The sequence below is a fragment of the Puma concolor genome, chromosome D3 (genome assembly GCF_028749965.1).
Source record: "Puma concolor isolate L17-30 chromosome D3, mPumCon1.1.hap2, whole genome shotgun sequence".
Taxonomy (NCBI): Eukaryota; Metazoa; Chordata; class Mammalia; order Carnivora; family Felidae; genus Puma; species Puma concolor.
The window spans coordinates 77,504,756-77,529,787 of NC_141678.1; the positions used below are offsets into that span (position 1 = coordinate 77,504,756).

General features: G+C 48.9%; 1 protein-coding gene across 8 annotated transcripts in view; it reads right to left on the reverse strand.

The window, feature by feature from the left end:
• ALPK2 (alpha kinase 2) overlaps positions 1-25,032 on the reverse strand; it is a 120,324-nt gene that overhangs the window by 26,367 nt on the left and 68,925 nt on the right. For 7 of the 8 annotated variants that reach the window (XM_086683112.1, XM_086683110.1, XM_086683107.1 and 4 more), the window contains 6 exons: positions 12,281-15,506; positions 8,379-8,526; positions 5,789-5,916; positions 5,640-5,675; positions 2,307-2,581; positions 757-845 (listed from right to left, as the gene is read on the reverse strand). In XM_086683112.1, coding sequence (XP_086539238.1) covers positions 757-845; positions 2,307-2,581; positions 5,640-5,675; positions 5,789-5,916; positions 8,379-8,526; positions 12,281-15,506 — 3,902 coding nt within the window. Of the gene's footprint in view, positions 1-756; positions 846-2,306; positions 2,582-5,639; positions 5,676-5,788; positions 5,917-8,378; positions 8,527-12,280; positions 15,507-25,032 lie in introns of those variants that run through there. The other variant, XM_086683115.1, reaches the window with a different exon arrangement.

A 25,032-nucleotide genomic window follows, 5' to 3' on the forward strand; every position in this document is an offset into this window, starting at 1 on the left:
CCTCAGGGAGAGTATTTTCCCCCATTGTGAGTCCACAGGGTCAATGTAAGCAACGATTCCTTCCTTCTTTCCTCTCCCAGTTTCTACTGATACATAAATGACTGTTGTGTCTGAAATTTCCAACGTGTCCTGGCTCTTTCTCTTCCCACTTAAACATGATCTCGACCAGATAAACCCACTAGTAACCAGAAGCTCCAGACACCCAAAAATCCGCATGACTCAGTCAATATTTAGCCAATGAGTGGATAAAAGTAATCACTGTAATCTATCTCTGTAGGGTTCCAGGAAATGGGTACTGTGTTCCTACGCTCCTGATACCCAATTCATTCTTCGTAGACATGGCACCATATTTTATTTTCATCATAGGGTAATTGTTTTGTGATATTCTTGTGTTCTCTTTTCTTTGCTTATTGTTTGCCATGAAGTAGATACTCTTTACTTTTTATTTAACGTGCTACATTTATCAAATTCATTTTCTATTTCTATCGAATTATTTTCTATTTACTGTGATACATTTATCAAATCCATCCATCCATCCATCCATCCATCCATTGATTTAAAGAATATTTATCAAGTATCTCTCTATATGCCTCTGGCAACCTAGAGAGGAACAGGATAGCAGCCCAGTGTGGCCTCATGGCTTCCAGACAGAGAGACCAGGCAAAATGCTTGTCCCACTGGTCCTTCTCACCCTCTCATCCCTCCAAGTCCCCAAGAAACCAGGGTGATAATACAAGAGACAGTAAACACACTCACTCTGGCACTTCTCCAAAGCCTTCCAGAGGCTGTGCTTCGGCAGCATAGATCTTGGCATAGTATCTGGCAGTATTTTGGACATAGCATTCCTACATCACCCAAACACAAGGGAAAGACAAGTGAGTAGAAGAAATTCAGAGTTGCCGGTAAAGCTAATCAGACTTCCCAATAAAAAGTCAAGCCAGTGGATTCCCCAACCCACCCCCTGGTTGCAGGCACAGAAGCAACAATTATTGCAGACTCGAGTTGTCCACTTGCAGAGAACTCTGAGACTCGAAGGAACTATCCAGGTAAAGCTCAAGTGGTCTCTAGGACCAGGCGTCCTGAACTATCAAATTTCTAGAACGCACATGGCTGAAATTCATCCTGGGCTAAGGGGACTGGCCCCATGGCAGGATGTCGGGCACAGCTCGGGGTGTGCTGAGCTCTCCCATCTGAAGCTCTTCTTCAAAGGTGTAATTAGAGTTGTGGGTAGCCAACACCTTGGCAACACTGTTGGCTTAGGAAAGGGCAAACTGGATTCTGCTTTCTACTCAGTGGGGTCTTTCAAGAGGGAGTGTGGACGCTGGGGGCTTTCCCTGACTGGACCAGATGGTACTTGAGATGGAAAAAATACGTAGTGAAAGAAAAGAAAAAAGAAGGGTTGACTTGGAGGAGGAAGGAATACGACTGGCAAAACTCTGTACTCAAAAGAGGGGCTGCCTTCATGGGCCCCAAGTCCCACCGGACCTCACCACACCTAAGACAATCCTGGAGGGCTAGTGCTTGATGGCACCTGAGAGATTCACTGAAGTATAACCTATTCATTTTATAGGTAATAATTTTAGAAGGGTGCCTAGCTTGCGAAAGAGCTAGACCCAGCTGTCCTGAAGGCTTGGCCACTGCTCTGGGTCAGGCTCTCGATACTCTTGGTGTCAAGAGTGAAATACACAGACCAAACTGGGAGGCAGGGAGGGAAGCCCGTGTTCTCTTCTTGTCTCAAGGTTCTGTGACTCAATAACACAGGGAGACGGGAGCTTAGCTAGAGCCTTGGATCGGTCTCCCTTCATAGCTTATAGGCTAACATTGACCCAAACTCAGGAAGGCAAGAAACAGGACACCTGCTGCCCCCTCTGAATATAGCCCACCCCCTTCCATAAAGTAAACAGGAATCTAGAAACTATGCCCTTGGGGATGCTTGGGAATCCTGGCATCCCCTGTAGCTTGGACCCCCCACCTTCCACATCATCCCATGTCTGAGTGGACTCAAGGACCTCATGGGGCTTCCTAGAAACAGAAATGATCCCAGCCCAGGTCAGAGCCGGTGAGGGGCCTCCAGACACAGGGTGAGTCCCATCCGGCTGGCATGAGGGCAAGAAATTACCCCGAGAACTCAGACATGGTTCCCAGCATTCGGGCTTGATCCGGGGGCTCCCTTACAGCCACACCCCAAAGGGAGAGAAACACCCTCTTGGAGACACTCCCAACAATTCTGAGTCTGACTTTCATCTCAGGCTCTCGTGGGTCCCCCCCTCACACCCCACGTGACTCTGTAGGGCAGGTGGACCCACCTGGGCAGCGAGTTTGTAGTTCCTCTGGATGAGCTCATCGTTGTTTCTGGTCCCGTAGGCAACAGCGTTGTGCACCTTGAGCACGCAGGCGTGGCCAGGCTGGAAGACGGGCATGAGGCCCTGCATCACTTTGCTGCGGAAGGCTTTCCGGTGGACCCCTTCTCCAAAGTGCAGCTCCTCCGTGGCGATCTGACCTCGCAGGTGGTCCCCAAAGTAGCTGTCCCTGAGGAAGTCTTCTCTGAAGATGAGTTGGCTGAATTCAATCTCTTCACATCCTAAAACACACCTCACCTTTAGTTGGACAGAATATCCCAGCCCCCATCCTGCTTCTTGGCTCATGGTTGTTCCCACACAGGGACGAGGACGAGGCTGGCCTGTAGAACCTGGAGGGGAGACCACACGGAACTCCCAACAGAGAGAGGCACAGCTCAAAGATGAGAAGGTGGGGGGGGGGGGGACAAGTCCTCGAGGAGGCAGGAAGATCAGTATGAGGCTCCAGTGGATCGCACTGGAGAGGGGAGAAAACTGGTGAGGGCCAAACTGGGGAGACCAGGAAAAGAAGTTTAGACAGATCTGGAAAATACAGGCAGGACCACGAAAGGTAACTAAAGGCAAGCTGAAGTGTGGAGGGGGGAGGAGGAACCAACGATAAGACGTGACAGATCAGTTTCTCAGCCCCTTTTCTCATGACTGCCCCCTGAAAGGAGTCTTTTCAGACTTTTTTTTTAATTGATCCCCCCCCCCATAAATTTCAATCCCACAGAGGTCCTGTGTATCCGTTTATGTGTGTATATCTGTGCTTCACACACAATCAGAGTAAGTTTTTTTGCCTCCTCAAGAACCAAGTTTTGTCCTCTCGGGGGCAATACCGTTTCCCCATGTTGAGAATGTCTGTGGTAGCTATAAGAAATAGGTAGGCAAGGACAAAACGGTTAAAAAGAACCTCCTCTGAGGAGACACTGAAAAAAAAAGCCTAATTATTTTGGATTTATGTGTAAAAAGAAAAGTAGAATTATTTTTTTCTAGCACCGGGTTTTCTCATAGCGGATTCTCCACGTTTCAGGTGACCACGGATGCAATCGGAAGGTTCCCTTCTAACCTAGAGATGAACAGGTCAGCCTTCTGGTGGGCTGAGAGAAGAGAAGAAGACAGCTTTCAACGAAATCCGTTTGGTTAGAGTTCTTTAGCGCCCTTTAATCCTCGAAGTCGATGAAGACTCACATCTTTCTGAATGTTTAAAAGAAGAAAGAAATCACGGGTCGTGTGTGAAAATCTCACTTCGCGTTTCTATTTAGACTCTTTAGAGAAACATTTTTCTCTGCTTTTAAAAATATTTTCAGGTCACGTGTTTGAAGAGCAGCCAGTGACTGAAGCGAGCTACTAAAGGTATACAGAGATGAAAATTATTGTCCAAGAGTATCGATGAACAACTAGGCCTCGTTATTGGTAGAAAGAAAGAAAGGGAGGGGGACTCAAACAGTAAAAGTGCTGGGGGTGCCTGGGTGGCTCAGTGGATTGAATGTCAGACTCTTGATTTCAGCTCAGGTCATGATCCCAGGGTCATGGGATTGAGCCCTGTGTTGGGCTCTGTGCTGAGTGTAGAGCCTGCTTAGGATTCTCTCTCTTTCTCTGTCATCTCTAAAAGAAAAAAAAGAAAAGAAAAAGTGCCGAAGATGCCTGTGGAAAGAGCGTGTGTAGGAAGATCCTCCAGGATTTCATGATGGTGAGCAGGAGCCTCAGGCCAAGTAACCTGTCCCAGGTTTCTAGAAAGATCTATGGTGGAGAAGCAGGGGAACAGGCAGGCAATTGGGACACTGTCCCAGACAAATTTAAAAAAAAATGTTTCTGATGTTTATTTATTTTTGAGAGAGAGAGAGACAGAGACAGAGCATGAGCGGGGGAGGGGCAGAGAGAGAGGGGGAGACACAGAGTCCGAAGCGGGCTCCAGGCTCTGAGCTGTCAGCACAGAGCCCAATGCGGGGCTCGAACTCATGAACCGGGAGATCATGACCTGAGCCAAAGTCAGACACTTAACTGACGGAGCCCCCCAGGCAAATTTTAAGAGATTATTTATCATAGATTTCATCTTTAGTGACAGAACTAGAAAGAAAATTAATTTACAGAGAAAAGTATAGGTTTTTTTTTTTAAGTTAAATTCAAAAACTGGAACACTTAGAAAAAGGGATGCTTTTTATATAACCCAAATCTTCTTAATTCTAGTTGCACAAATGATTTCATTTTAACAATTTGGCCCCTAATACCACTTAAAGAATATAGGAAGTGTTTTATGTATACAGCCCAATAAATATGAATTATATTTATCCCATTCTATTCTCCTTCAAAATCCCCAAATTTCTAAAACTCAATTATTATTGACAACAACAACCGCACTCAGTGCTTAAAAAATGCATCAGATTTAATACAAAAGTTGTTTCCGACTGTGTGCTTAGAAAGAAGAAGGTAATTTGTTTTCTATAGTACTGTATTGGGTATAATTAACAATCTTGTCTATAATTTCCAACAGAAAGTCTACTTAACAAAGATAAAACAGTGAAAGGAAAAAAATAAATCTTAGGACTTTCCTTTGAAAGCCCCATGTGCGATCATTAAATTGTGCTAGCTTGTGTTTTATTTGAACCATCATTCACTTTTGGGCTTTCCCACGAGCTGGGTTTTATTAGTTTTTAATTAGAGCCCAGCCTGTAAAATGTTATTTGTTCCTCCTCAGGAGAATTCAACTAATAAAATGTTTATCACCAAATAAGAAAGGTGATAAAGAAGTTATTTGAGGCTTCTTCATCCGAAAGATCAAGGGGACCGGGACCAGTGCCAAAATGCCAAAGGAAAGCACCAAAACTCATCTTTCATTTCCATGAAGATGCGAAGGAATGGGGTTCTCCTAGGACACCTGACTGTCTTTGGAATCTGCTTAGTAAGTCAAACTGGGAAGTAAACCGAAGCAACAAACCAGGCTGTGTCAGTGCCAGATGCTGAAAACCCACTGCGGAGGGGCTGGACACAAGCCTGAGGCTTCAAGGAAGGAGTGTGACCCCAAGGCCCCCACCGACACATCCTCAACAACTGAGCGCCCCAGTCTGATCTTTCATAAATACCACACCTCTGCATGTTGGTAGCCTCACGCACTTATTACAGGCCTCGCCACCAGCTTGAAATAGCTCATGAATTGTCATTCATTTCCCAGTCATTCCTGCGCTCTCCCCTACTTGGTTAGAAGAGTTGATGGGGATATTGTTTCAACCCTTGATTCCAGGAGCGAGCTCTCGCTTTGTGGAGTGGCCCATGTCCTTGGACATCCAACTCGGGTCAGCTTACCTTTAACATCCTGCTGACTCGCAAGTTGTTTCAGAACTAGAAGAAGACAAAGAAGAGAGGGTCTTCAGTGCACGTGGGCATTCTGGCCGGGGGCCGGGGGCGGGGGTGTCTCGTGGTTTATCGCCTGAAACGGAGAGGCTGAGGCTTACCTTCAGCGGTAAGGTTAAACTCAGCGGTCGCTTTGCCGTAACTGTTCTTGATGCAGCAACGGTAGATGCCCTGGTCCTTCTGACCGGCTTGGACGACGGCCAAGGACACAGCCGAGGTGTCGTCTGCCCTGCAATAGGGGACATGAATGTTGGAACGCTTCATCGTGCTGAAGCTGCATGTTTCTAACACACTTAAGGAGAAAGGAACAGGTGCTTCCCTGCCCTAACACTTGGGGCTAGTGGGCTGGCTAGAGCACAAGGTCTCGATAAGCTGTTTGCATAATTCATTTTTATCTGTGGGGGATGATTGGTGCAAGTTTGCTTTAACATCCTCTCTCCAAATAGGCAATAGGAATCAAAACCATTTGGGAGCCTTGGCTGTGACCTGCAGAGCCAAGAACCGGAAATGTGAATTCTGGGGGCCGTCATTAACATTTCTGCTCAGAATTCACCTCAGTTACATTACTGACCCAGGTGCTCTGGGCTTGAAGGAGACCTGAAAGCTCTAAACAAAATCTAAACACAGACACAACACGGGACAAGCGAAAGGGGGTCTTTGCTGTAAATAAGGACCCATGGCTGAGGGTGTTTTTGAATAGGGTACTCTTCTAGTGAATACTGCCCATCCATCCACCCGCCCCAAATTGTTAAGTTCCAGGCACTGTGCCAAGAACAGAAAAACCAGTGGTGGTAGTGGTGAGGAAAGAGAAGGAGGAGGAGGGGGAGGAGAAGAAGAAAAGGCAAATGGGTGCTCCCAAATCAGTGCTGCCCAGACAAAATGAAGCCAACGTCGGTCAAGTGTAAAGGCCAGGCCACATGTCACCAGTAAATGGCAGGCCTACTAACGTATGCTCCCTACAGGGAGGCTAGGTTTTCTAAAGACATCTCAAATGGAAAATGGACCCAAAAGATTCAAATGCCAAGTCTGAGCTCAGAGCAAGATTGCCAAAACCCTACTGGTTAATTACCCTTGGCTGACAGCTACAGAAAGTGCTTTAAATGAATGATTAGTGCTTCTTTTTATAAAGCTCTACGGAGTGGTCTTGGTTGTTTTTTTTTTTTTTAAGCCAAGCCACTTATTCTCCATTATCATTCTTCCTAAGCCATACATAAGACAGGCAGGGTAATGGCAACGTTTTAGGCTGCGTGGCATCATTCCATCTGTCACAATCCAGTTAGGTTTTCTAGAGGGATGTTATAGAAATTACAGCTCGAGGGGCGCCTGGGTGGCGCAGTCGGTTGAGCGTCCGACTTCAGCCAGGTCACGATCTCGCGGTCCGGGAGTTCGAGCCCCGCGTCGGGCTCTGGGCTGATGGCTCAGAGCCTGGAGCCTGTTTCCGATTCTGTGTCTCCCTCTCTCTCTGCCCCTCCCCCGTTCATGCTCTGTCTCTCTCTGTCCCAAAAATAAATAAAAACGTTGAAAAAAAAAAAAAGAAATTACAGCTCGAATCTGCCATCACCATGGCATGCGGAGCCTAATTTCCAGACGTATGCTCCAAGCAAACGTATTTGATTTAGTTATACAAAAAAACCTCGATTTTTCTTCCTTTTTTCAGGCTCCTTGCAACGAGATTAAGGGGACAGGACACCTCCCGTGACTCAGGGAGCTGAACGGGGACTTCCCTCAGCAGAAAGAAGCATCTGGGGCTTGAGTTATGCCCACTGAGCCAGGTGATCTGTTTTAGAATAAGCCACACTCCCTCAGGTGTGTTGGGTGAAGCCCATGGCCCACGGCTCACGTGAACAAGCATTTATTGCCAGCAAGGCGCTTAGGGAGCCGTTCGTCAGCTTTGTTCCACACGGGTACTCTTGGCAATGGTTCTCTCTCCCCTCCCCTCCCCTCCCCTCCTCTTCTGACCTAGGGCCCCAGAAATACACGGCTTTTCCCATCTCAGAAATGGTTACTTATCACCTTCAATACCTGCTCCTTTCTATTACTTCATGGATTGTTTTTTTTTTTTTTTCCCTTGGATTCTCCTTCTTAGCTTTGAAATTTGGCAGGCTAGTAGGAATTTGTGAACGAGAAAAAACACAGATTCACAAACAGAAGAGAGCTCTATAATCCTGGGGCTGTGGAACCTCAGACTAGAAGATGATTTGGTATGTTCCCCTGATTTAAAGTTATTTTTTTAGGTTTCATTTTATATTTGAGCACGAGAGAGCATGAGCAGGGGAGGGGCAGAGAGACAGAAACAGAAGCTGAAGCAGGCTCCAGGCTCCCAGCTGTCAGCACAGAGCCCGATACGGGGCTCAAACTCACGAGCGGTCAGATCATGACCTGAGCCGAAGTCAGAAACCGAAATGACTGAGCCACCCAGGCGCCCTATCATGTTCCCCTGATTTTAAAAGCATCATGACACATTTCATGATTCTTTGAGGCCACAAGACTCGGGGGTGGCAGAGCCTGAGTAAGAACCCTTCCCTGCTTTCCCTGTCTAGACCCCTGTCTTCGTTCCTTACTTGTCTTGGATACTTAAGTGAGTGGGGTTTCAGCTTCAATTTTCCTTTTTACTTCCTATCACTATTTTCTTTTAGAACTACGTTGTGAAACCAGCAACAACCATGAAAAGTAACCAGGCAAATGTCCCACCTTCTCTGCACTTGGGCTACTGACTTGGAATCCTTTGTCCACCAGACCGTAGAATCTTCATGAATTTCTGCAAACTGGCAGCTTAATTTTACATTCCCAGAGTGGTCAGGGAACATCTCGGCTTGGATCTTTTTTAGTAATATCGGAGCTGGAAACGAGAGAGTTTCAGGTCAGTGTTCTTACAATAGTGGCAGAGAGTTTCACAGTGGCCAGAAGACTTTCCCATTTTATCGCATTTAATTTTCACAGCAATCCCAAGAATGGGGAGAATTATCCCCCTCAATTTATGGATGAGGAAACCAAGTGTCTGAGGGAAGATGTGACTCGGCTAAACTTTCAGAAAATGAGCAAATCAATCTAATAGAAAAATCTCATTTTTCATTACTTAAGACTCCCAAAGTGGGGCACCTGAGTGGCTCAGTCATTTAAGCGTCTGACGTTGGCTCAGGTTATGATCTCAACTTGCGAGTTCGAGCCCCACGTCGGGCTCTGTGCTGACAGCTCGGAGCCTGGAGCCTGCTTCGGATTCTGTGTCTCCCTCTCTCTCTGCCCTTTCCCTGCTCACGTGTGCACTCTCTCTCTCTCTCTCTCTCTCTCTCAAAAATAATAAACATTAACAAAAATTAAAGTCCCAAAGTGAGATCTAGGATGCACGAAATGAAGTAGAACGTGAGAGGCTTTTTTTTTTTTTTTTTAAAGAAGAGGCTTGGGGATTGTGGATACCTAGTCTATAAACCCTGAGCCAAATAGAGCTGTATTTAAATGATCTCCAGGTAATCCAGGTCAAAATCAGAGCTGGGGCTTAGGGAGCAGGACAAAATCCGGGTTATCCAAGTAATTACGGTTACGCCCCCAGATATAAAAGGCAAAGCAACAATAAAATATTTAGTGAATAATTCTCCCCCATCTTTCCCCTTCGAGCGGATTGCAGTGATGTCTGATAGCGATTTCATCAGCAAAAGAGACAGACGTGTCTCCTTGAATGAAACACGATCAATCAGGAAACAATTCCCTGGTGTGTGGGGCGCGGGGTGGGGGGAGGCTCGGCTGAGCTCCTTGAATATCGCCTTTTAACATCAGGGATCAGGGCACTGCAGGCCAGCTGAGTGTGTCATTCCTCGGGACAGCCACGGGGCAGCAGCACAGACAGCAGAACGAGACGAGATGGCTGGCCCTGCCAGGTGGGCAGAATGACTTGGCTGGGTTCCTGGCAACGAGGTGTCCGTCCTCGTGCAGGCCAAGCTCCACAGCGCCGCAGCCGTGGTAACTCAAAACACTGTGTGATCCCCGGCCAAGCCCGAAGTCCCCAGTGCCAACGCTTTGTTTCCCCGCTACCTCAGATCCCACTGCTGGGCAGCAGTCGATGGGTTAAATGCGCCTTCTCCTCTCTCTTTGATGCCAATGTATTTAAAAGCTTGTTTTCTTCCCAGGAAGTACTAATGAGCTGCTCAGGGGACAAATCCCTCCACTAGAGAGTAACTGAAGACACTAACAATATCATGGCAGAGAGAGAAGATATACCAAGTTTAGTGATGGCAAAACCCATTTCGGATTATTCGGTCCTACGCGGCTGGCTGCGTTGGGTACTGAGGCCCACAGTCTCAGACTCTCGCTCCAGAGTCTTGCCCAAGCCCGCCTCCTCGTCTGGAACTTAAGTCCTCAAGGAGCCTTCCAGCACAATGTGGTGGCAGTCTTCATGGATGGTTTTGTGGAGACCCCAGTGTCCCTAAAGGGGATGCCAACTCTGTCCACCGGCCACTAGAAGTTCTGAACCCAGAAACTTGGGAGGATAGAGGGAAGGGCCAAAAATGGGAAGCAAAGCAAAATGAGGGTCTCTGAGCAAGAGGCCTCAGGGCTTTAGGAAGGACCCCTGTTTGTATCGGATGGAACGGGGAATGGGGATAAAGGACAGCCTTCAGTGTGGCCAGGTTCCTCTTCTGTGCACGTTCGGGTCAAGGGTTGATGGGGAAGGATAGAACAGCTCCCTCCCGCCAGGTGAGTACAAAGCTGTGAATGTGGGGCGCCTGGGTGGCGCAGTCGGTTAAGCGTCCGACTTCAGCCAGGTCACGATCTCGCGGTCCGTGAGTTCGAGCCCCGCGTCAGGCTCTGGGCTGATGGCTCAGAGCCTGGAGCCTGTTTCCGATTCTGTGTCTCCCTCTCTCTCTGCCCCTCCCCCGTTCATGCTCTGTCTCTCTCTGTCCCAAAAATAAATAAACGTTGAAAAAAAAAAAAAAAAAAAAGCTGTGAATGTCCCCAAGAAAGGTTACTCAGTTTTATTTCTTTGAGTCCTCTGAGTCACGTGCTTCTGTCCAACACACACACACACACACACACACACACACACACACAGACTCCTTCCCCAAGGGGTCTCTGGTGTGACAGTGCTCCCCTCCCAGAATGCAGTGCTCAGGGAAGCCACGCAGTCTCTGAGAGCAAACTCCACCAGCTTCTGCTTTTCCGGATAGTCCGTGTTCCCATAGTAACTCAGATAACAGCGGACAAGGATTCCAAATAGACATTTCCCTTTGGGTTGAAACCACTTCAGAGATCTTTTAAAATACTGCTCTGTTGTCTTTAAAGCAGTTTCAAAAAAAATTTTTTTCACTTTTGTTTATTTTTGAGAGAGAGAGAGAGAGAGAGAGAGAGAGAGTGTGTGTGAGCGGGGTGGGGGGGCAGAGAGAGAGAAAGAGAGACAGAATATGAAGCAGGCTCCAGGCTCTAGGTTGTCAGCACACAGCCTGACGCGGGGCTCGAACTCACAGACTGCGAGATCATGACCTGAGCTGAAGTCGGAGGCTTAACCGACTGGGCCACCCAGGCGCCCCTAAATAGGTTTTAAAACCTATATACTAGAAAACTGGTTGGATGCCCCCCAAAACTCTTCAGAAGGTAGTTTTGTATTTACTCCTGGCTGCAGGGGGCGCTGAGGGCCTAGGTGATGTGTGCTGGGAATAATGAGCGCCCGTGTGGAGGTCCGGACACTCAGGAAGGAGAAAAGCCCTGCCCCCCCCCCCCACTTTGGGGTATAAGGGGGCCCCAGCGTCGGGCTCTGCCACACGCAGCTCCACGACCTCACTGCGGGGTCTTCTCTTCTGACTCGTCCCGCCCGTGGGAAGGGAAAAAAGAGCTCTGAAATGAAAGAGGCTAAAATTTGGGTTAAGGGATGGAGCTTGGGGTCACGTGACGCCCCCCCCCCCCCCCCCCCCCCCGCAGCACAAAAGTGACTGAAATTGCCAGGGCCCTGAGCCTCACGTGGCCTGAAACCTGGAACGGAGGTTTCAGAGGGCCCTTCCGACTCAGACGAAGAGGAGGGTGAGCTGGAAAGAAACGTTACGCCCAAATTTGGAAGGAAACCCAGGATTCAAGTAAGCTGCTGTTAATGAAAATCACCAATTAAAAAAGAGGCTCCCAAATTATCCCTGAATGTTTACTTCCGTAAATCCTGCTTGCTGTGTGTGGTCTGTTGAATTATACTAATTAGCGACACTGATGAACGCTTCTGTTTATCTTTTAAAATATTTTTCAAGGGTAATGAGACAGAAAGTCATCTTAATCCTACTCCCTCGATTTCAACCTACCCACAGGCAGCCTATTCAGTGATTCTCTCTCCAGATCACCCGGGAACTTGTTAGACACGCACTTTCTCGAACCCACACCTTGAACCGGAAACTCTGGAGGGGGAAGCCCAACGATCTGCATTTCAACGAGCCTTGCAGGGGATGCTGAGGCCAGTGGAGCTTGAGAACCACGAGCATATAGGCCAGGCCACCATTTGGTCACTGCCAAGCCACCAATGCCTATCCAGTGGACCCTCACCTTAAATGCAGAGGACTCAGAAGGACACCAGACATCTGGTTCACAAACCCAAACGTTACCAACGACAGAAAGCAACAGCACCTCACCTTTCCCTTCTCTTTTGCAAGGTGGCTTTTTTGCGTCTTTTTCCTCCTCTGTGCATGATGCCGGTGTTTCGAGTTTAGGAATCTTTTTAAGAAAACTTGAGCTCTTTAGGACATTTTCCTTCTCTTCCAATCTCAGCCTCAGGGCAGCCACCCTGGACAGAATTTTCTTCTTTACCCCCTCAGCTAAATGTCCACCCCCTGAGGTTTCTGGCTTCTTGACCTCCTCTGAGCCACTCCCTGCCGGTGGGGCTTTTGGGAATCTGAGGGTCCGGGTTGCCGTGTGACCGAGATTCTCTTCCCTGGTTCTTCTCCCACAGCCCAGGTTGGAGCCCTGTTGACATGGGTGCTGTAATATCTTAGGAGCTTTCTCCGAGGCACATTCACCTGAACCAGATGCCGAGGTCACTGCTGGAGAGCCAGAGGTACTCACATGCTTGGTTTCCCCAGTGTGGGGCTCCTCTCTTTGAGCTTCCCGAATTGTGTGGCTTAATGAAAAGTTTGCAGTGTTTCCTTTGGGAGATGAAGCACAGGGCAACGGAGCGAGACCACTGGAAGAGGGGGAAGGTTTCCCACACTCACTCTCAACAGCTTCCCTTTCCTTCGAGTCAGAACGTGCATATTGGCGGTTTCTGGGCTCAACTAAATCATTCTCGGGGACGTCATGAACTTGACCTGTGGAGTTTTGACTATCAACGCCAACAGACGCATGAGTCATCACTGCAAGACAGTTAGAAGGAGGTGAAGTGGAGAAAACAGGTTCTGCTTTGTTATTTTTACTTTGTTCAGCCTCCCCTAAGCTTCTCTTACTGCCTTCTTGTATTTGACTTATTCCACATCCACTTGGAATGGTTTCCCCACCTTCGTCAGGACGTGGGACTTGCGAGATGGCGGGCTGGACTTCCAGTCTCTGGCCCATGTTCCCATCATTCAGTTTGCTCTCCTCTCTGATGATAGCCGGTGTGGATTCAGAAGGCCCTGGTGTCCCAGCCCTGGTGCACACCATCACACCTGCTTCATCAGTGGGGTCTACAGAGGATTCTACGACTTTAGGGCAGGTCAGAAACTGTTTAAGGAAGGCAGCATGATCCTTGATTTGGTTTTCCTCTCGGTTTTGACTCACATTACTCACGTTTTCCTTCTCTCCGGTTTTGGAAGTCTCTGATGACAAATCTGTGACGGGTAATTCCTTTTCGTCTACAGGATCCACAGATGACTCCAGGAGTCTGGGCTGGCTCAAATACTGGGAAGAAAGGCTACTCCAATATGCACGGCTGGCGCGTTTTTCACTGACATGGGTTTCTCTGTTATTAGCAAGGGCCGGGCCAGCCTCAGCCTGAGGACTGTGAGCCTTGAGAACATCAGATAGAGCCCAGACCCTGTCAGGAATTACGGGACCAGCTTCTAACTCCTTGCACTCAGAGCCCGTCTGTGGTCTTGGGAGCCAGTCTTCTGAAATGGGAGCTTCCAGAGTTATAATCTTCAGCTTTCTGCCCGCTTTCCAAAGTCCTGGCCCACTCTCTCTAGAGCCTTCCAGGAAGATATCAGAGAGAGGTGGAGTGTGGCTCAGAGCCTGACCATCATCTTCCACGGTGGCGTGGGCCACCTTGCACACAGTAGGTCCCAGGTCTGAGCTCTGCCTGCTCTCCTCCCTGGAGTTGGCCGACAAGTGGTCCAAGGGCACCGGGTGTATTGCCCCTTGTGCAACAGCTGTCACGGGCCACCTTTCTTGGAAACCACCCTCGGAAGGAAAACTCTGTGGGGGTAAGCTCTCGTGCTGGATCCTCTGCGTTCTTTCACTTTCTTTTTCTTGGAAATCCTCTTCAAGGCTCCTATTGTCTGCCCTGTCCACAGTCAGGCTCTTATCCCCAGACTGGTTATCAGTCTGGAGAGGGCGGCTGCTACAGAAGCCCTCTGCCTCTGGGAGCCGAGGAACGTGGCTGGGGACTCCTGGTCCACGGGGAGCCATGCCAAAGGGCTCCTGTAGAGATTCGGTTTTGGAATCACTTAAAATAGGACCCAACCGAGCATGAGAAGTGAGGTGGAGAATATTTTCATCTGGTGCCTGAGGTGAGCTCCCCTTGGGTCCATCTGCAAGACTGTTCTCGGCAATGGAAACGGGGAGGTGTTTGGCTGGGTGAACTTTGGGGGCCATGGTAACTGGGGGCCATGTGTCCCCACTCGCCCTGGCCACTTGAAGACCCTCCAGATGAGCAGTGAAAGTCGCTGGCGTCTCACGAGGAAACATTACACCTGAGCCATTCCTGGCTGATGTGTCTGTGGTGTCTGGGCCACCGTTACTGGGGCCCTCGTTGCCGCCTTCTGCCAACTGCACAAAAGAGCTGTTCTCAGAACGTAGAGGCTGTTTTCCCTCAAGGCCTCCTGAGTTGCTGGGGCCGGGCCTCTCCTGGCCAGCCCGCACTGTGGAGACCAGCGTGGAGGTGCAATTCTCCACCGCCGCTAAGTTTTTCCCTGTGCCCCCTTCACTGGCTTTTTGTGAAAGGTTCCAGGTGAAAACACTGGTAAACAGAGGGGGCATGGCGGAGTCTCGCTCCTTGGCGCTCTTGCATGGCGGCTGTCGAGGCTCAGAACCTCGCGTCTGAAAAAGAATGCCCGGCGTCTTGTCATCAGGAGAACATAAATCAGGTACTTCGCTTTGACTTTTTGCCGACTCCAAGTCCGTGGAGCAAATTTCGTGAGGCGAGTATTTATCAGGGGAGGCTCCGGCAGGAGAGTCCGTGGTCGGCCGTGTTCTTTGGCCACGTGCTTCCAGAAGCTCTAACGCACACGCTGCTTCTCTGCCCCTTGGCCCACCGCCCGCAGTTTCCAGGGTGGTGATGGTATCTGTGGGTTCAGGGGAAGCAACGGAGAGAGGCTTGGGCTCCCCAGGGTCAGCGCTGCCCTCCTGGGGGAGAAGCGCTGACAGCTCCCGGGGGGACCTGTTTTCATTACTGGCGTCTGGGATGCTCAGCTCGTGTCCGAGGTCTTCCCAGGAACTTCCAAGTGCGCGGTCTTTTCTGTCTTGGTTGCCTCCGTGCTGTGGGCATCGAGTGCAGCTTTCCAGCTCCAGGTATTGGGCCAATGATGCATATTCTTCGTCGATCCTTCCTAAGTTGGGGAAGGAATTTGTTGTGGTCCCAGGAGGTGCAGACGGCTCCCCAGCAGGCTCTGAGAAAGCTGGCATCCGGCTGAGAGTGTCTCTCCCCCTGACCGGTTCCTGAATTTGCACCTAGGAAGATGAAAGCGATATTAATAGAATTGTTCCTAAGAGAGCCTGCAACTGGGCATAATTGCAAGCCCAAGACTGTTAATCCTTGATGACTGTAATAACGCACAAGAAGAGTAGCAGGAATGATCGAAATCTAAACACTGGTCCCCTAACTCTCTCTAGCTATTAGAGACTTCCTGGAGACATGCAAATTTTAGCAACCTTACGTTCCGGGGGGCCCTTGGTCATATTCCCCATTATAAGCAAAAAGCCTTCTGACAGTCCTCATTCAATGATTTCTTTTCTCTCTGGGGGGAGGGGGGGGGAAGATGGGAATAAATTGCATGTAAACTAGTTTGATCAAGTCAGTCACCAGAGCTTGTGGGCGTCTTTCCAGAAAGACACGTTTCACGTGATCATAACAAATGAAATATGCAATGCTTGTAAAGTAGCAATGGACAACCTTTGTTCCCAAAATATGACAGCTTGCTGGTTAATAACGTTACTAAAGAACAGAGAAAGTCCTGTCCTTTGAACCCGCCTTTCACGAAGTAACGAGGTTATGACGGACCATCAACACTGTCAATTATATCTACCTCAAAAAGGTTATAAAATCCTGGAACACCTCTTCCACTTTGTTTTTTTTTTTTTTTTAATGTTTATTTATTTGTTTTGAGAGAGAGAGCACCCACATGAACAGGGAGGGGCAGAGAGAGAGGGAGAGGGAGAATCCCAAGCAGGCTCCACGCTGTTAGTGCAGAACCGGACGCAGGGCTCAAACTCACAAACCATGAGATCATAACCTGAGCAGAAATCAAGGGTCGGACATTTAACCCCCTAAGCCACCCAGGTGTCCCACCTCTTTCATATTAAAACAGATGCCCCGTGGCAGGTAAACCATGTCCAGGAGATGTAAAAAATTCAGGACTGCTTAGGGTGGGGAGAAGAGAGAGAGAGAAAAAGGGAAGGGAGGCAGGGAGGAAGCAAGGAATCAAAGAAGGAAGGAATCTCACATTGTGAGGAGTAGACCCTGACTGTTCTGTGACATTGGCTATTGTTTAAGGAAGCAACAAGATCTTGGACTAATTTCTTGTCTCTTAAAACTATTAGCTCATCCATTATTTCAATACATATCAAAATTAGGTCCAGCAAACACAAAGGGAATTTCTGCTCAATTTCAGGAAGAATCTCCATCTTCCTGCCAACCCCTCAGGAGTCCCGCTTTGCAGCAGCCTCATTCAAGTGTGCAGAAACTGATAACTGGGCTTATAGAGGGCAACAGACAGCGTCTCCCAGCGTGTGACAAAGTAGACCTGGAATGTTCCTGTGCACAGTGTGGTTCTGCGTCCTGAGGCTCCTTCCCATAAACCACACGGGAGAATCTTGGCCTTACTGTCCCCCGGTCAATCCCTTCACTTACTGCCAGTGGGAAACAGGACAAGGGCATGACCACACCTCCCTCCAAGGCTGCCTGCTGCCACCAGGGAGCCACCTCTCACTCTCCTTAAAGCTAGTCTGACGTTCATTTAATTCTGATCTTATTGGCACGCTAGTGCTAAAGGAACAAGAAGAAATGTAGTATAATTTCCTGTGCTATAAACTCCATGAGGGCCGGGACCATTCATCTATCCAGCAAGTATTTATGGAATGCCTCCAATGTACTAGGGAGTATCCCAGGTGATGTGGATACAACTCAGGCAATATGCCCATCTGGAAAGAGCTCCCATCCTATGTTGTATTCAAGGCCTATTACAACAATTAGCACCCAGCAGGTGCACCATAAGCACTTGTTGAAAGAATGAGTAAATGAAAGAACCGTGCCCCAGTTCAGACAGCTCAACCTGACGTCAGCTACTAAGCCTCTAAATCTGAAGGGCTTTGGGCTTTCGGCTGCTCCTGACTTTCTATTTAAAAAAGAAAATAAAAGAGGAGAGGGGAGGGGAGGGGAGGGGAGGGGAGGAGAGAGGAGAGGAGAGGAGAGGAGAGGAGAGGAGAGGAGAGGAGAAAAGAGAAGAAAAAAGAAAAGAGAGAAAAGAAAAGAAAAGAAAAGAAAAGGAAAGGAAAGAAAAGGAAAGGGAAAGAAAAGAAAAGAAAAGAAAAGAAAAGAAAAGAAAAGAAAAGAAAAGAAAAGAAAAGGAAAGGAAAAGAAAGAAAAGAAAAGGAAAGGAAAGGAAAGGAAAGGAAAGGAAAAGAAAGAAAAGAAAAGAAAAGAAAAAAGAAAGAAAAGAAAAGACAAGACAAGACTGAGTCATAAGCAGGGGATCTGCTAGTTCACATCCTGGTGTTTCCAAAAAGGAAAATGTATTTACTCTTTTTCTATATCCCCCATCACATTAAAATGGAAAAGGAAAACAAGATAACTTCTGGGAAATAAGCAAGGTTGTGGGTTTTTTTCTTTTTTTTTTAGTGCCAAGAAGTTGAACATGTGTATGGTTTCACCTCTATAGCACATATAGAGAATGTTCTTTTCATTTCCTTTTTTGGTTCCGTTTTTTTTTTTTTTTCATAGTGAGCTGTGGTACAAATATACTGAAATATCAAACGTAGAAAATGTGGATAACTCCCTGGTCATGATTTGAGGAATGAGGGAAGACTGTCCACTTAAAAACACGGTGACCCTCTCTCGAGCCTTCTTCCTTGGCCTGAATTTCTACTACCTATGTCAGTCCTTTATTTTAAGATCTTGTCGTCACTACAGCATCATCAGTGCCAACAGACATTTATGGAGCGGCCGCCTGGTGTAGAATTCTCTGCCAGGCACTGGACAATTCTTCCCAAAGGGCTCCAGTTAAAAAGCCACTCTGTTACTTGCTGGGATGCTCCCCACCCATTATCACTTCCTACCAAACAACAGAGTTCCAGGCTGATGCCCAGCAGACACTGGCCTCTGGAAAGGGTGAGTCACAGGACGAGGAAGTCTTGATCAGGGTGAGTTTGGTCACTGGGATATATCAGCATAGTCACGGTATCATGCCTTGATTTCCAAAGCAGTCATGTTCCTGTTAAGGTGTCCTCACTCCTCTCCTTTCTTGCTTTTAAAATAAAATCCCAGGGCACCTGGGTGGCTCAATCGGTTAAGCGTCCGACTCTCGATCTCCACTCAGGTCATGGTCTCGTGATTCATGAGTTCGAGCCCCGTGTCAGTCTCCTTGCTGGCAACACAGGGCCCGCTTGGGATTCTGTCGCTCCCTCTCTCTGCCCCTCCCCTGCTCTCTCTCGCTCTAAGATAAATAAACTTAAAAAAAAAAAAAAAACTAAACAAAAAATAAAATAAAATAAAATCCCACTTTATTTAAAATAGCCTAGCGAAGCCCCCACACATGTATATGTGATGAATCCTTAACCGTGTAAATCCATCCACTTGGCAAACGTTTACTGAGCATATACTACACCCCAAGGTCTATTCTAAGCACTGGGAAAGCAGCAGTGAACATGACAAAGACTGCCGGCCTTTGGGAAATTATGTTCAAGCAACAAATCATACCAATGGTGGGCTGCTGATGTGAAACTCCATAAATTTGATTGGGAACCATGGGATTTTTCTCCAAGTGGAGCCTGTAACAGCCCAGTAGATACTTGTCAAGGCTGACAGACTGGGTTCCAAGGGCAGGCTCCTTGGGTGTCATTCAGAGGCTGACTCAGAGAGAGGGAAACCACAGACTCACAGCTTTCAAATGAGTCAGATCTTTCTTTTAGGAGGAGATCCCTTCATTAAGTCATTATGAAAGAACTCTAGCAAATGATTCTCCTGCTGCTCAGCTATTCTCATTATGGAGTGAGTGCTGAGACTCAGGAGGTCCTGTCAGGTCAGAAAACTGTCCTTTTTGTAGTGAAAAGGAAGGGAGGGTTTGGGGCCCTCGGAGGAAACCCAGTGTGGCGGGTGAAGTGTGGACTCCTAGGCCTGGCCACCTGAGTTCAGCTTCATACAGTATTGGACCCATGACCCCAAGTAACCTCTTTTGGCCTCTCTGACCCTCTGTCTCCTCCTCCGAGGCTAACCACACGTATGTCGGCACCGTCCTGTCGAATCCCTGGCACCCCTTGACATTGGCTTCCCTGGCTCCCCGTGGGTAGAAAGTAGTGGCTAGGACAAAGAGAAAATTCAGCAACACTGATTAGCAGAGAGATGTGCTCTGGGCTTTGTGTAGGCTTTCTCATCTGATTGGTGCAGTAAATCTGAGATCCTGACGCTATCGTCTCTTTCTCACTGATGAGATAAATGGCCTGGGTCCCATCAAGAGGCAGCAACCACGCAACAGGTTAAGGGGAGTTGAACGCAAACAATTTGTTAATTGCACAGAAGAAAACCGTAAGATACAGGGAGACCCCTCCGTCCTCTAAGGTGAGGGAGGTTACCAAAGAAGGACGGCTTGCAAGGGCTCAAACCTAGCTGGAGAAGGTGTAAACAGGGTGCCCGTAACAGAGAGGTTCGCTGGGTTAACCAGGTCTGGAATCGCTGGGAGAGCAACAGCCAAACCTTCCGGACACCAGCGGGGAAAGAGGCAGTCAGCCCTCGGTGAGGCGGGAGTCTAGACACCGGCAGGGGCAGAGTCTGGGGCCTTCAGAGTGGGTGGGCTACATGCGGTGGGGGTAGGGACAGGGAACGACAGCTCTGTGTATGTGGGGCCCCAGGTGGCTTGTGGAGGCCACACAAGGGGCTTGGGTTGGTACAGACAGGAGGCCTTCGGAGAGGGGGGCCGTGCAGAGCTCTGGTTTCTGGGTCGAGAGGGCTGCAGGAAGGTCATCACTAGGCCAAGGCTACAGGTTTGCAGGTGGGCTCTGTTCTGAGCCTCGTGGCTGAGGCCGACTGTATGGGGTGAACGCACACACACACACACACACACACACACACACACACCCTGAAAATGTCACCCTCCTCCCGCCGTGTCCTTCCAGCGCCCTCTGCTGAGAAAGCTTCACGCTGGCCTTACTTGAACAGAGAAATGGTTAATTGTGCTCTCAGAAGCACACACGGAAAGCTTCCTTAGGAGCGGAGAGGCAGTAAACTGAGAGCTGATACGTGAGGTCTTGATGTTTCAGGGGTTAGAAATCCCTCCAAGGTCCCACAGTCGATGGCAGAAGCAGGACTTAGAGCCAAGTCTGGCTGGCTTTCCAACTCAAGTTTTCCAACAAGAGACCTTAAGACAAACGGCACCCAGAGGCTGGGAAGTCCCCTTCATTTTAAAGCTGGAACTTCTGGGCTCCTGTGACACTTTGGGTACGAAGACTGCAACGGTCCTGATTTCATGCAACGTGATCACCTGTTTGTTTGCCGGCTTCCTCACAAGCTCTACGGGCAAGGGCTCTGTTAATTCATTTTTGAATTTCCAGAACCCTGGCCCATACTAGGGGCTCCGTGAATTTTGCTGAGCCAATAAACATATGAATGAATACAAGGAGAGGATGTTGCGAGCCGAATTTAGTAACACCGCCAAAGCTGTTTTTGAAAGCGGCGTTAAGCCTGAAAACCTAGCCTCTGCTTGCACAGCATTTTCCAACCCCCTCTCTGTCAACGGGGCCTCCTCGGACTCCTGTACAAACACATTGTTTCATTCGTTGACCTTTTCAAAACTTTGGCCTCCTAAGCACGTCTGTCATGGAGCCCCCAGCAGGGTGTGTTGTCTTTGCAGCCACTCCGGGCTGTGCAGAGGTATATTCCTCTTTGTTAATGAGAGTGTCCCAAATGCCAACAAAGCGCACGACACGAATTGGAGTCGCTAACAATAGAAGGTGGCATGAGACAAGATCCCTCTTCTCAGATAGCTTCTAATCCAGCTGAAGAGACAAGAGGTACATGGAAAGGGTAAATAACCATTCTCGACAAGTTGAGCGAAGGGCCAAATGGATGGGATTTAGCTATCACTGCTGCTCTAGGAGAAGAAGGGAGGTCACCACCTCTACCCCGCGACTGCAATCCCTGCAACACGCAGACCAGACGTTGCACTCTTCGTTACACGTTATCAACTCTTAGATACTTCCTGGACGTGTTCCTGCAGGCTCAGGAATCTTCTCCACTGAGCAGAGCCTGGCAGATGTGGTAGGCGCTGTGGTTAACTAACTCAACAGCATCCCCGACCCCCTTCGCCCTTGCTACCTCCAACCAAAACTGGGAAACCACATACTCTCCCATAGCTGGATGTGTGGCTAGATGGGGCCAAGGGGTCGGTTCCTGCCCATAAGACACGAGGGGAATTCTGCTAAGGGACTCCTCAGGAGGTGTTGCTTTCCTTATAGAAGGTACCAATATGGCAGGTGCATTGCCTACCACCATCCTTCTTTCTGTGGTGAAGAGTGATGCCTGGTACTGAGTTATCACCACCTTCCAGTCAAAAGGCAACCATCGCAAAAACGACCCCCAATCACACTGCGGCTGGTGGGGCAGAATGAGAGAGAAGACCTGGGAGCTGGCAGGTCATTGCATTGAGTCATTGCAGCCACACTGAGAACTTCTACCCTGACTTCCGATGAAGTGCACAGCACAGATCCTTATGTCCGAGGCTGGAATAGCCAAGTGTCCTGTTAACTGCAGCTAAAAGCATTCCTAATGGATAGGAGAGGAAAATATATTGCTGGGGGATAAAGGAAAAGGCATGTGGGGTTCGCCCTGGAGACCTTCTGGAGGCATCGGGTGGCTCTGGTGACTCTGGGTAGAGATTAGCTTAACGGATAATGTCACAAAGGGCAAGGGGTGTGGCTCCTGGAAAGGGGACTCCAGGGGCTGGTCTAAATGCCAAGGGACCAAAAAGGCCTGAGGCAAGGTGAACTTGAAGTTGAGGGAGGGAGGGAGAATGGGGAAACGTGAGAAGACAGTCATCCAAGGAGAGGCCAAGGTTCTAAAGGCCAAATACAACCACCTGGGGACAGGAGGGTCAAGCCACTTAGTTCCTTGCTTCACCTGGGAACACTGTCATAGGCGGATGTGTGCTCTCGTGGGATAATTTTCTTTCTCGAGCTCCTGTTTCTTTCTACATGTCTTCTGGATGTGCTTTCTTCCTTATCTGGACTAGATATAAATAGCACCATGTTCTTCAGTGGCTGTCTACACATCATCAATTTCCCCCTGTGGTTCCAGGAACCTTAAAGTGGGACCTTCCCCACTCCTAACCACCCTGGGCTGCCATGGCCTCGCCCACGGCTCACCTTTCCCAAATATCTGCTGAGCCCTCACTACAGGCACAGGGCTACTCAGTCATTCGTCATTCGATAGAGCAAATCCATACCGCCTGGGGCGGCAAAACTGAAATAGCCCGGTCCCCAGCCAGAGAAAGCTTCCAGGCAAACGAGAATATTTCAGGAACTTGATCTATTTTTGGGAGTTGCCCGGTTGCCCAGAAAGGAGCATCACTTAAAGGCTTTGAATGTCAAAAGAACACACAATAAAGTGCAGGCCACTCATCTAAAAACCTCACTCCGACACCTGATGCTGAACTCATTTGACCAACTTTTCTTCATTCCATTGCCTCCTAGGAGACCAGAAATCTCCAGGCCGCTGGCCTTGCAATCCTGTCCTGATTTCGTGGAAGAGTGGTAGGGTATGTAAAATGTCAGTTTGATCTCTCATTGGGAGATTGGCTTATTGGCTGGGTTCCCGAGACAAACGTCCTTTCCTACGGCTCAGGGGCTCTGTACATTCAGTGGAACCTTTGCCTGGAAATGTGGCGGGAGCGGAAGACCATTAGCGTGGGAGCCAGGAGCTCCCCCCGTTTATTGTGCCGCTCAGGTGATGTGAGGCAGGTGCTACCACTATGACCAATCACTAAGCCCTGCGGAGCCCTTAACACAGGGCAGATCCCGTTTGTTTTTTATTTTTTATTTTTTTATTTATTTTTTTAATTTTTTTTTCAACGTTTATTTATTTTTGGGACAGAGAGAGACAGAGCATGAACGGGGGAGGGGCAGAGAGAGAGGGAGACACAGAATCGGAAACAGGCTCCAGGCTCCGAGCCATCAGCCCAGAGCCCGACGCGGGGCTTGAACTCCCGGACCGCGAGATCGTGACCTGGCCGAAGTCGGACGCTTAACCGGCTGCGCCACCCAGGCGCCCCCAGATCCCGTTCTTAAGTGCTGTACGTATGCTAATATAGTCAATGTTCGTAGAATGCCATAGAAACGTACGCCTTGGGGACTCTGGGTTGTGTAAGGTTAAGGGCAAATCTACCAGCTCTCCCAACACACGACAAGACCTGTATATAGTATTCAACTGCCAAGTGCCATGAGTCAGAAAAGCAGCCTTCATGCTTCCGTGTGTGTGTCTGGAAGTTTGCCGTGCGATCTGCAGACCTAAGGAAAGCAGAGTTGGGAAGGCCAGTGATCTGTCTCGAATTCCATTTTCTGAAGAGTCTCTCTCTGTTGTTTCCTGTCTTGAAGACACTGGCGCCGGATGAGGAGGTTAATGGAAAGTGGAACGGCATGGACTGAGGAGTGGGCCTCAGGAAACCCAGCTGTGGTCCTGGATCCGCTGAGCCGTGGCAAGCGGCTTTGGAGAAGTCACCGGGTCTTTCTGAGGCTGTTCCTTCCAGAGTAAAGTGAGAGGCTGGAGAGTATCTCTTGGTCCTGACGGCCTTGGTTGGCCCTGACGGCCTATCACCCTGCTGCCATGTAAACAGGACAAACATTGAAATGGGGCTTAAACCTCACCTTCCCCTTGGAACTGGATTTCCCTTGGGCTCAAAACGCTTCCCGATCTAATCCTCTCTGTGAACTGTGACAGGTGTTAGAGAAGGAGGCACAGCCTATGGTACCGGATCCAGAAGGTACCAGTGGGGACCCCAGAGAGGGCCAGGGAGGAGCCTGTGCTGGTCACTGCGGGGCCCCATGTCCTGATTCTTGTCCTTCCTAGCTTCCCCTCCCTCCTCAGTGCAGCCAGTGCCCTGTCTTCCTGGTAGGCTGTGCTGAGCCAGCACAGGGGCCCTGAAGGCCATCTGCAAGAGTTCTGGAGGCTCACAGATCTAGTCCAAGGCGATGAAAATCTTCACAGCCACAGAGCAGAAGGCCAGGAGCTGTCCGCCCCCAGCTCTGCTCATCCTTTTTGGGGTTGAGAAAAGTCATGGCTTCTTCCCCCCAGGTCTTGTTTTGCCTACACAATTTTGCCTGCAATTTCAGAGGTTTCCAGGCCGCCTCGAGCCCACCGATGATCTCCTCGTCAGGGCCCACGGGCCACGGACTGAATTCCTGCTGTAGGTGGTGAGCTAGGGGTGAGTTTAGAGGGGTTGTTTACTTCCCACAGACTGAAACTTCTATGTAGATTTCAGATGGCTAACAGCTGAGGGGGGGGGGAATTAAGCCTTAGTCAGGTTCTAGGAGAGCATTTTCAAATCAATCTCTCTCTTTACAGTTTCTAGAATTTGTGAGCAAAACCAAAACCAACGTAGTTGCAGTTACTGTACTCTACCGACAATAATACACGGTACAAAGCCAGTTCTTGTAAACTTCAGAAACAGGAAATACTTGTCATGGTTACAACGCTACTACTCTGCCTGTTCAGCATGGCTTCACCGTGCACAGCAGTGACGGCACCTGGCACTTGGAAAATCTGAATATAAACATA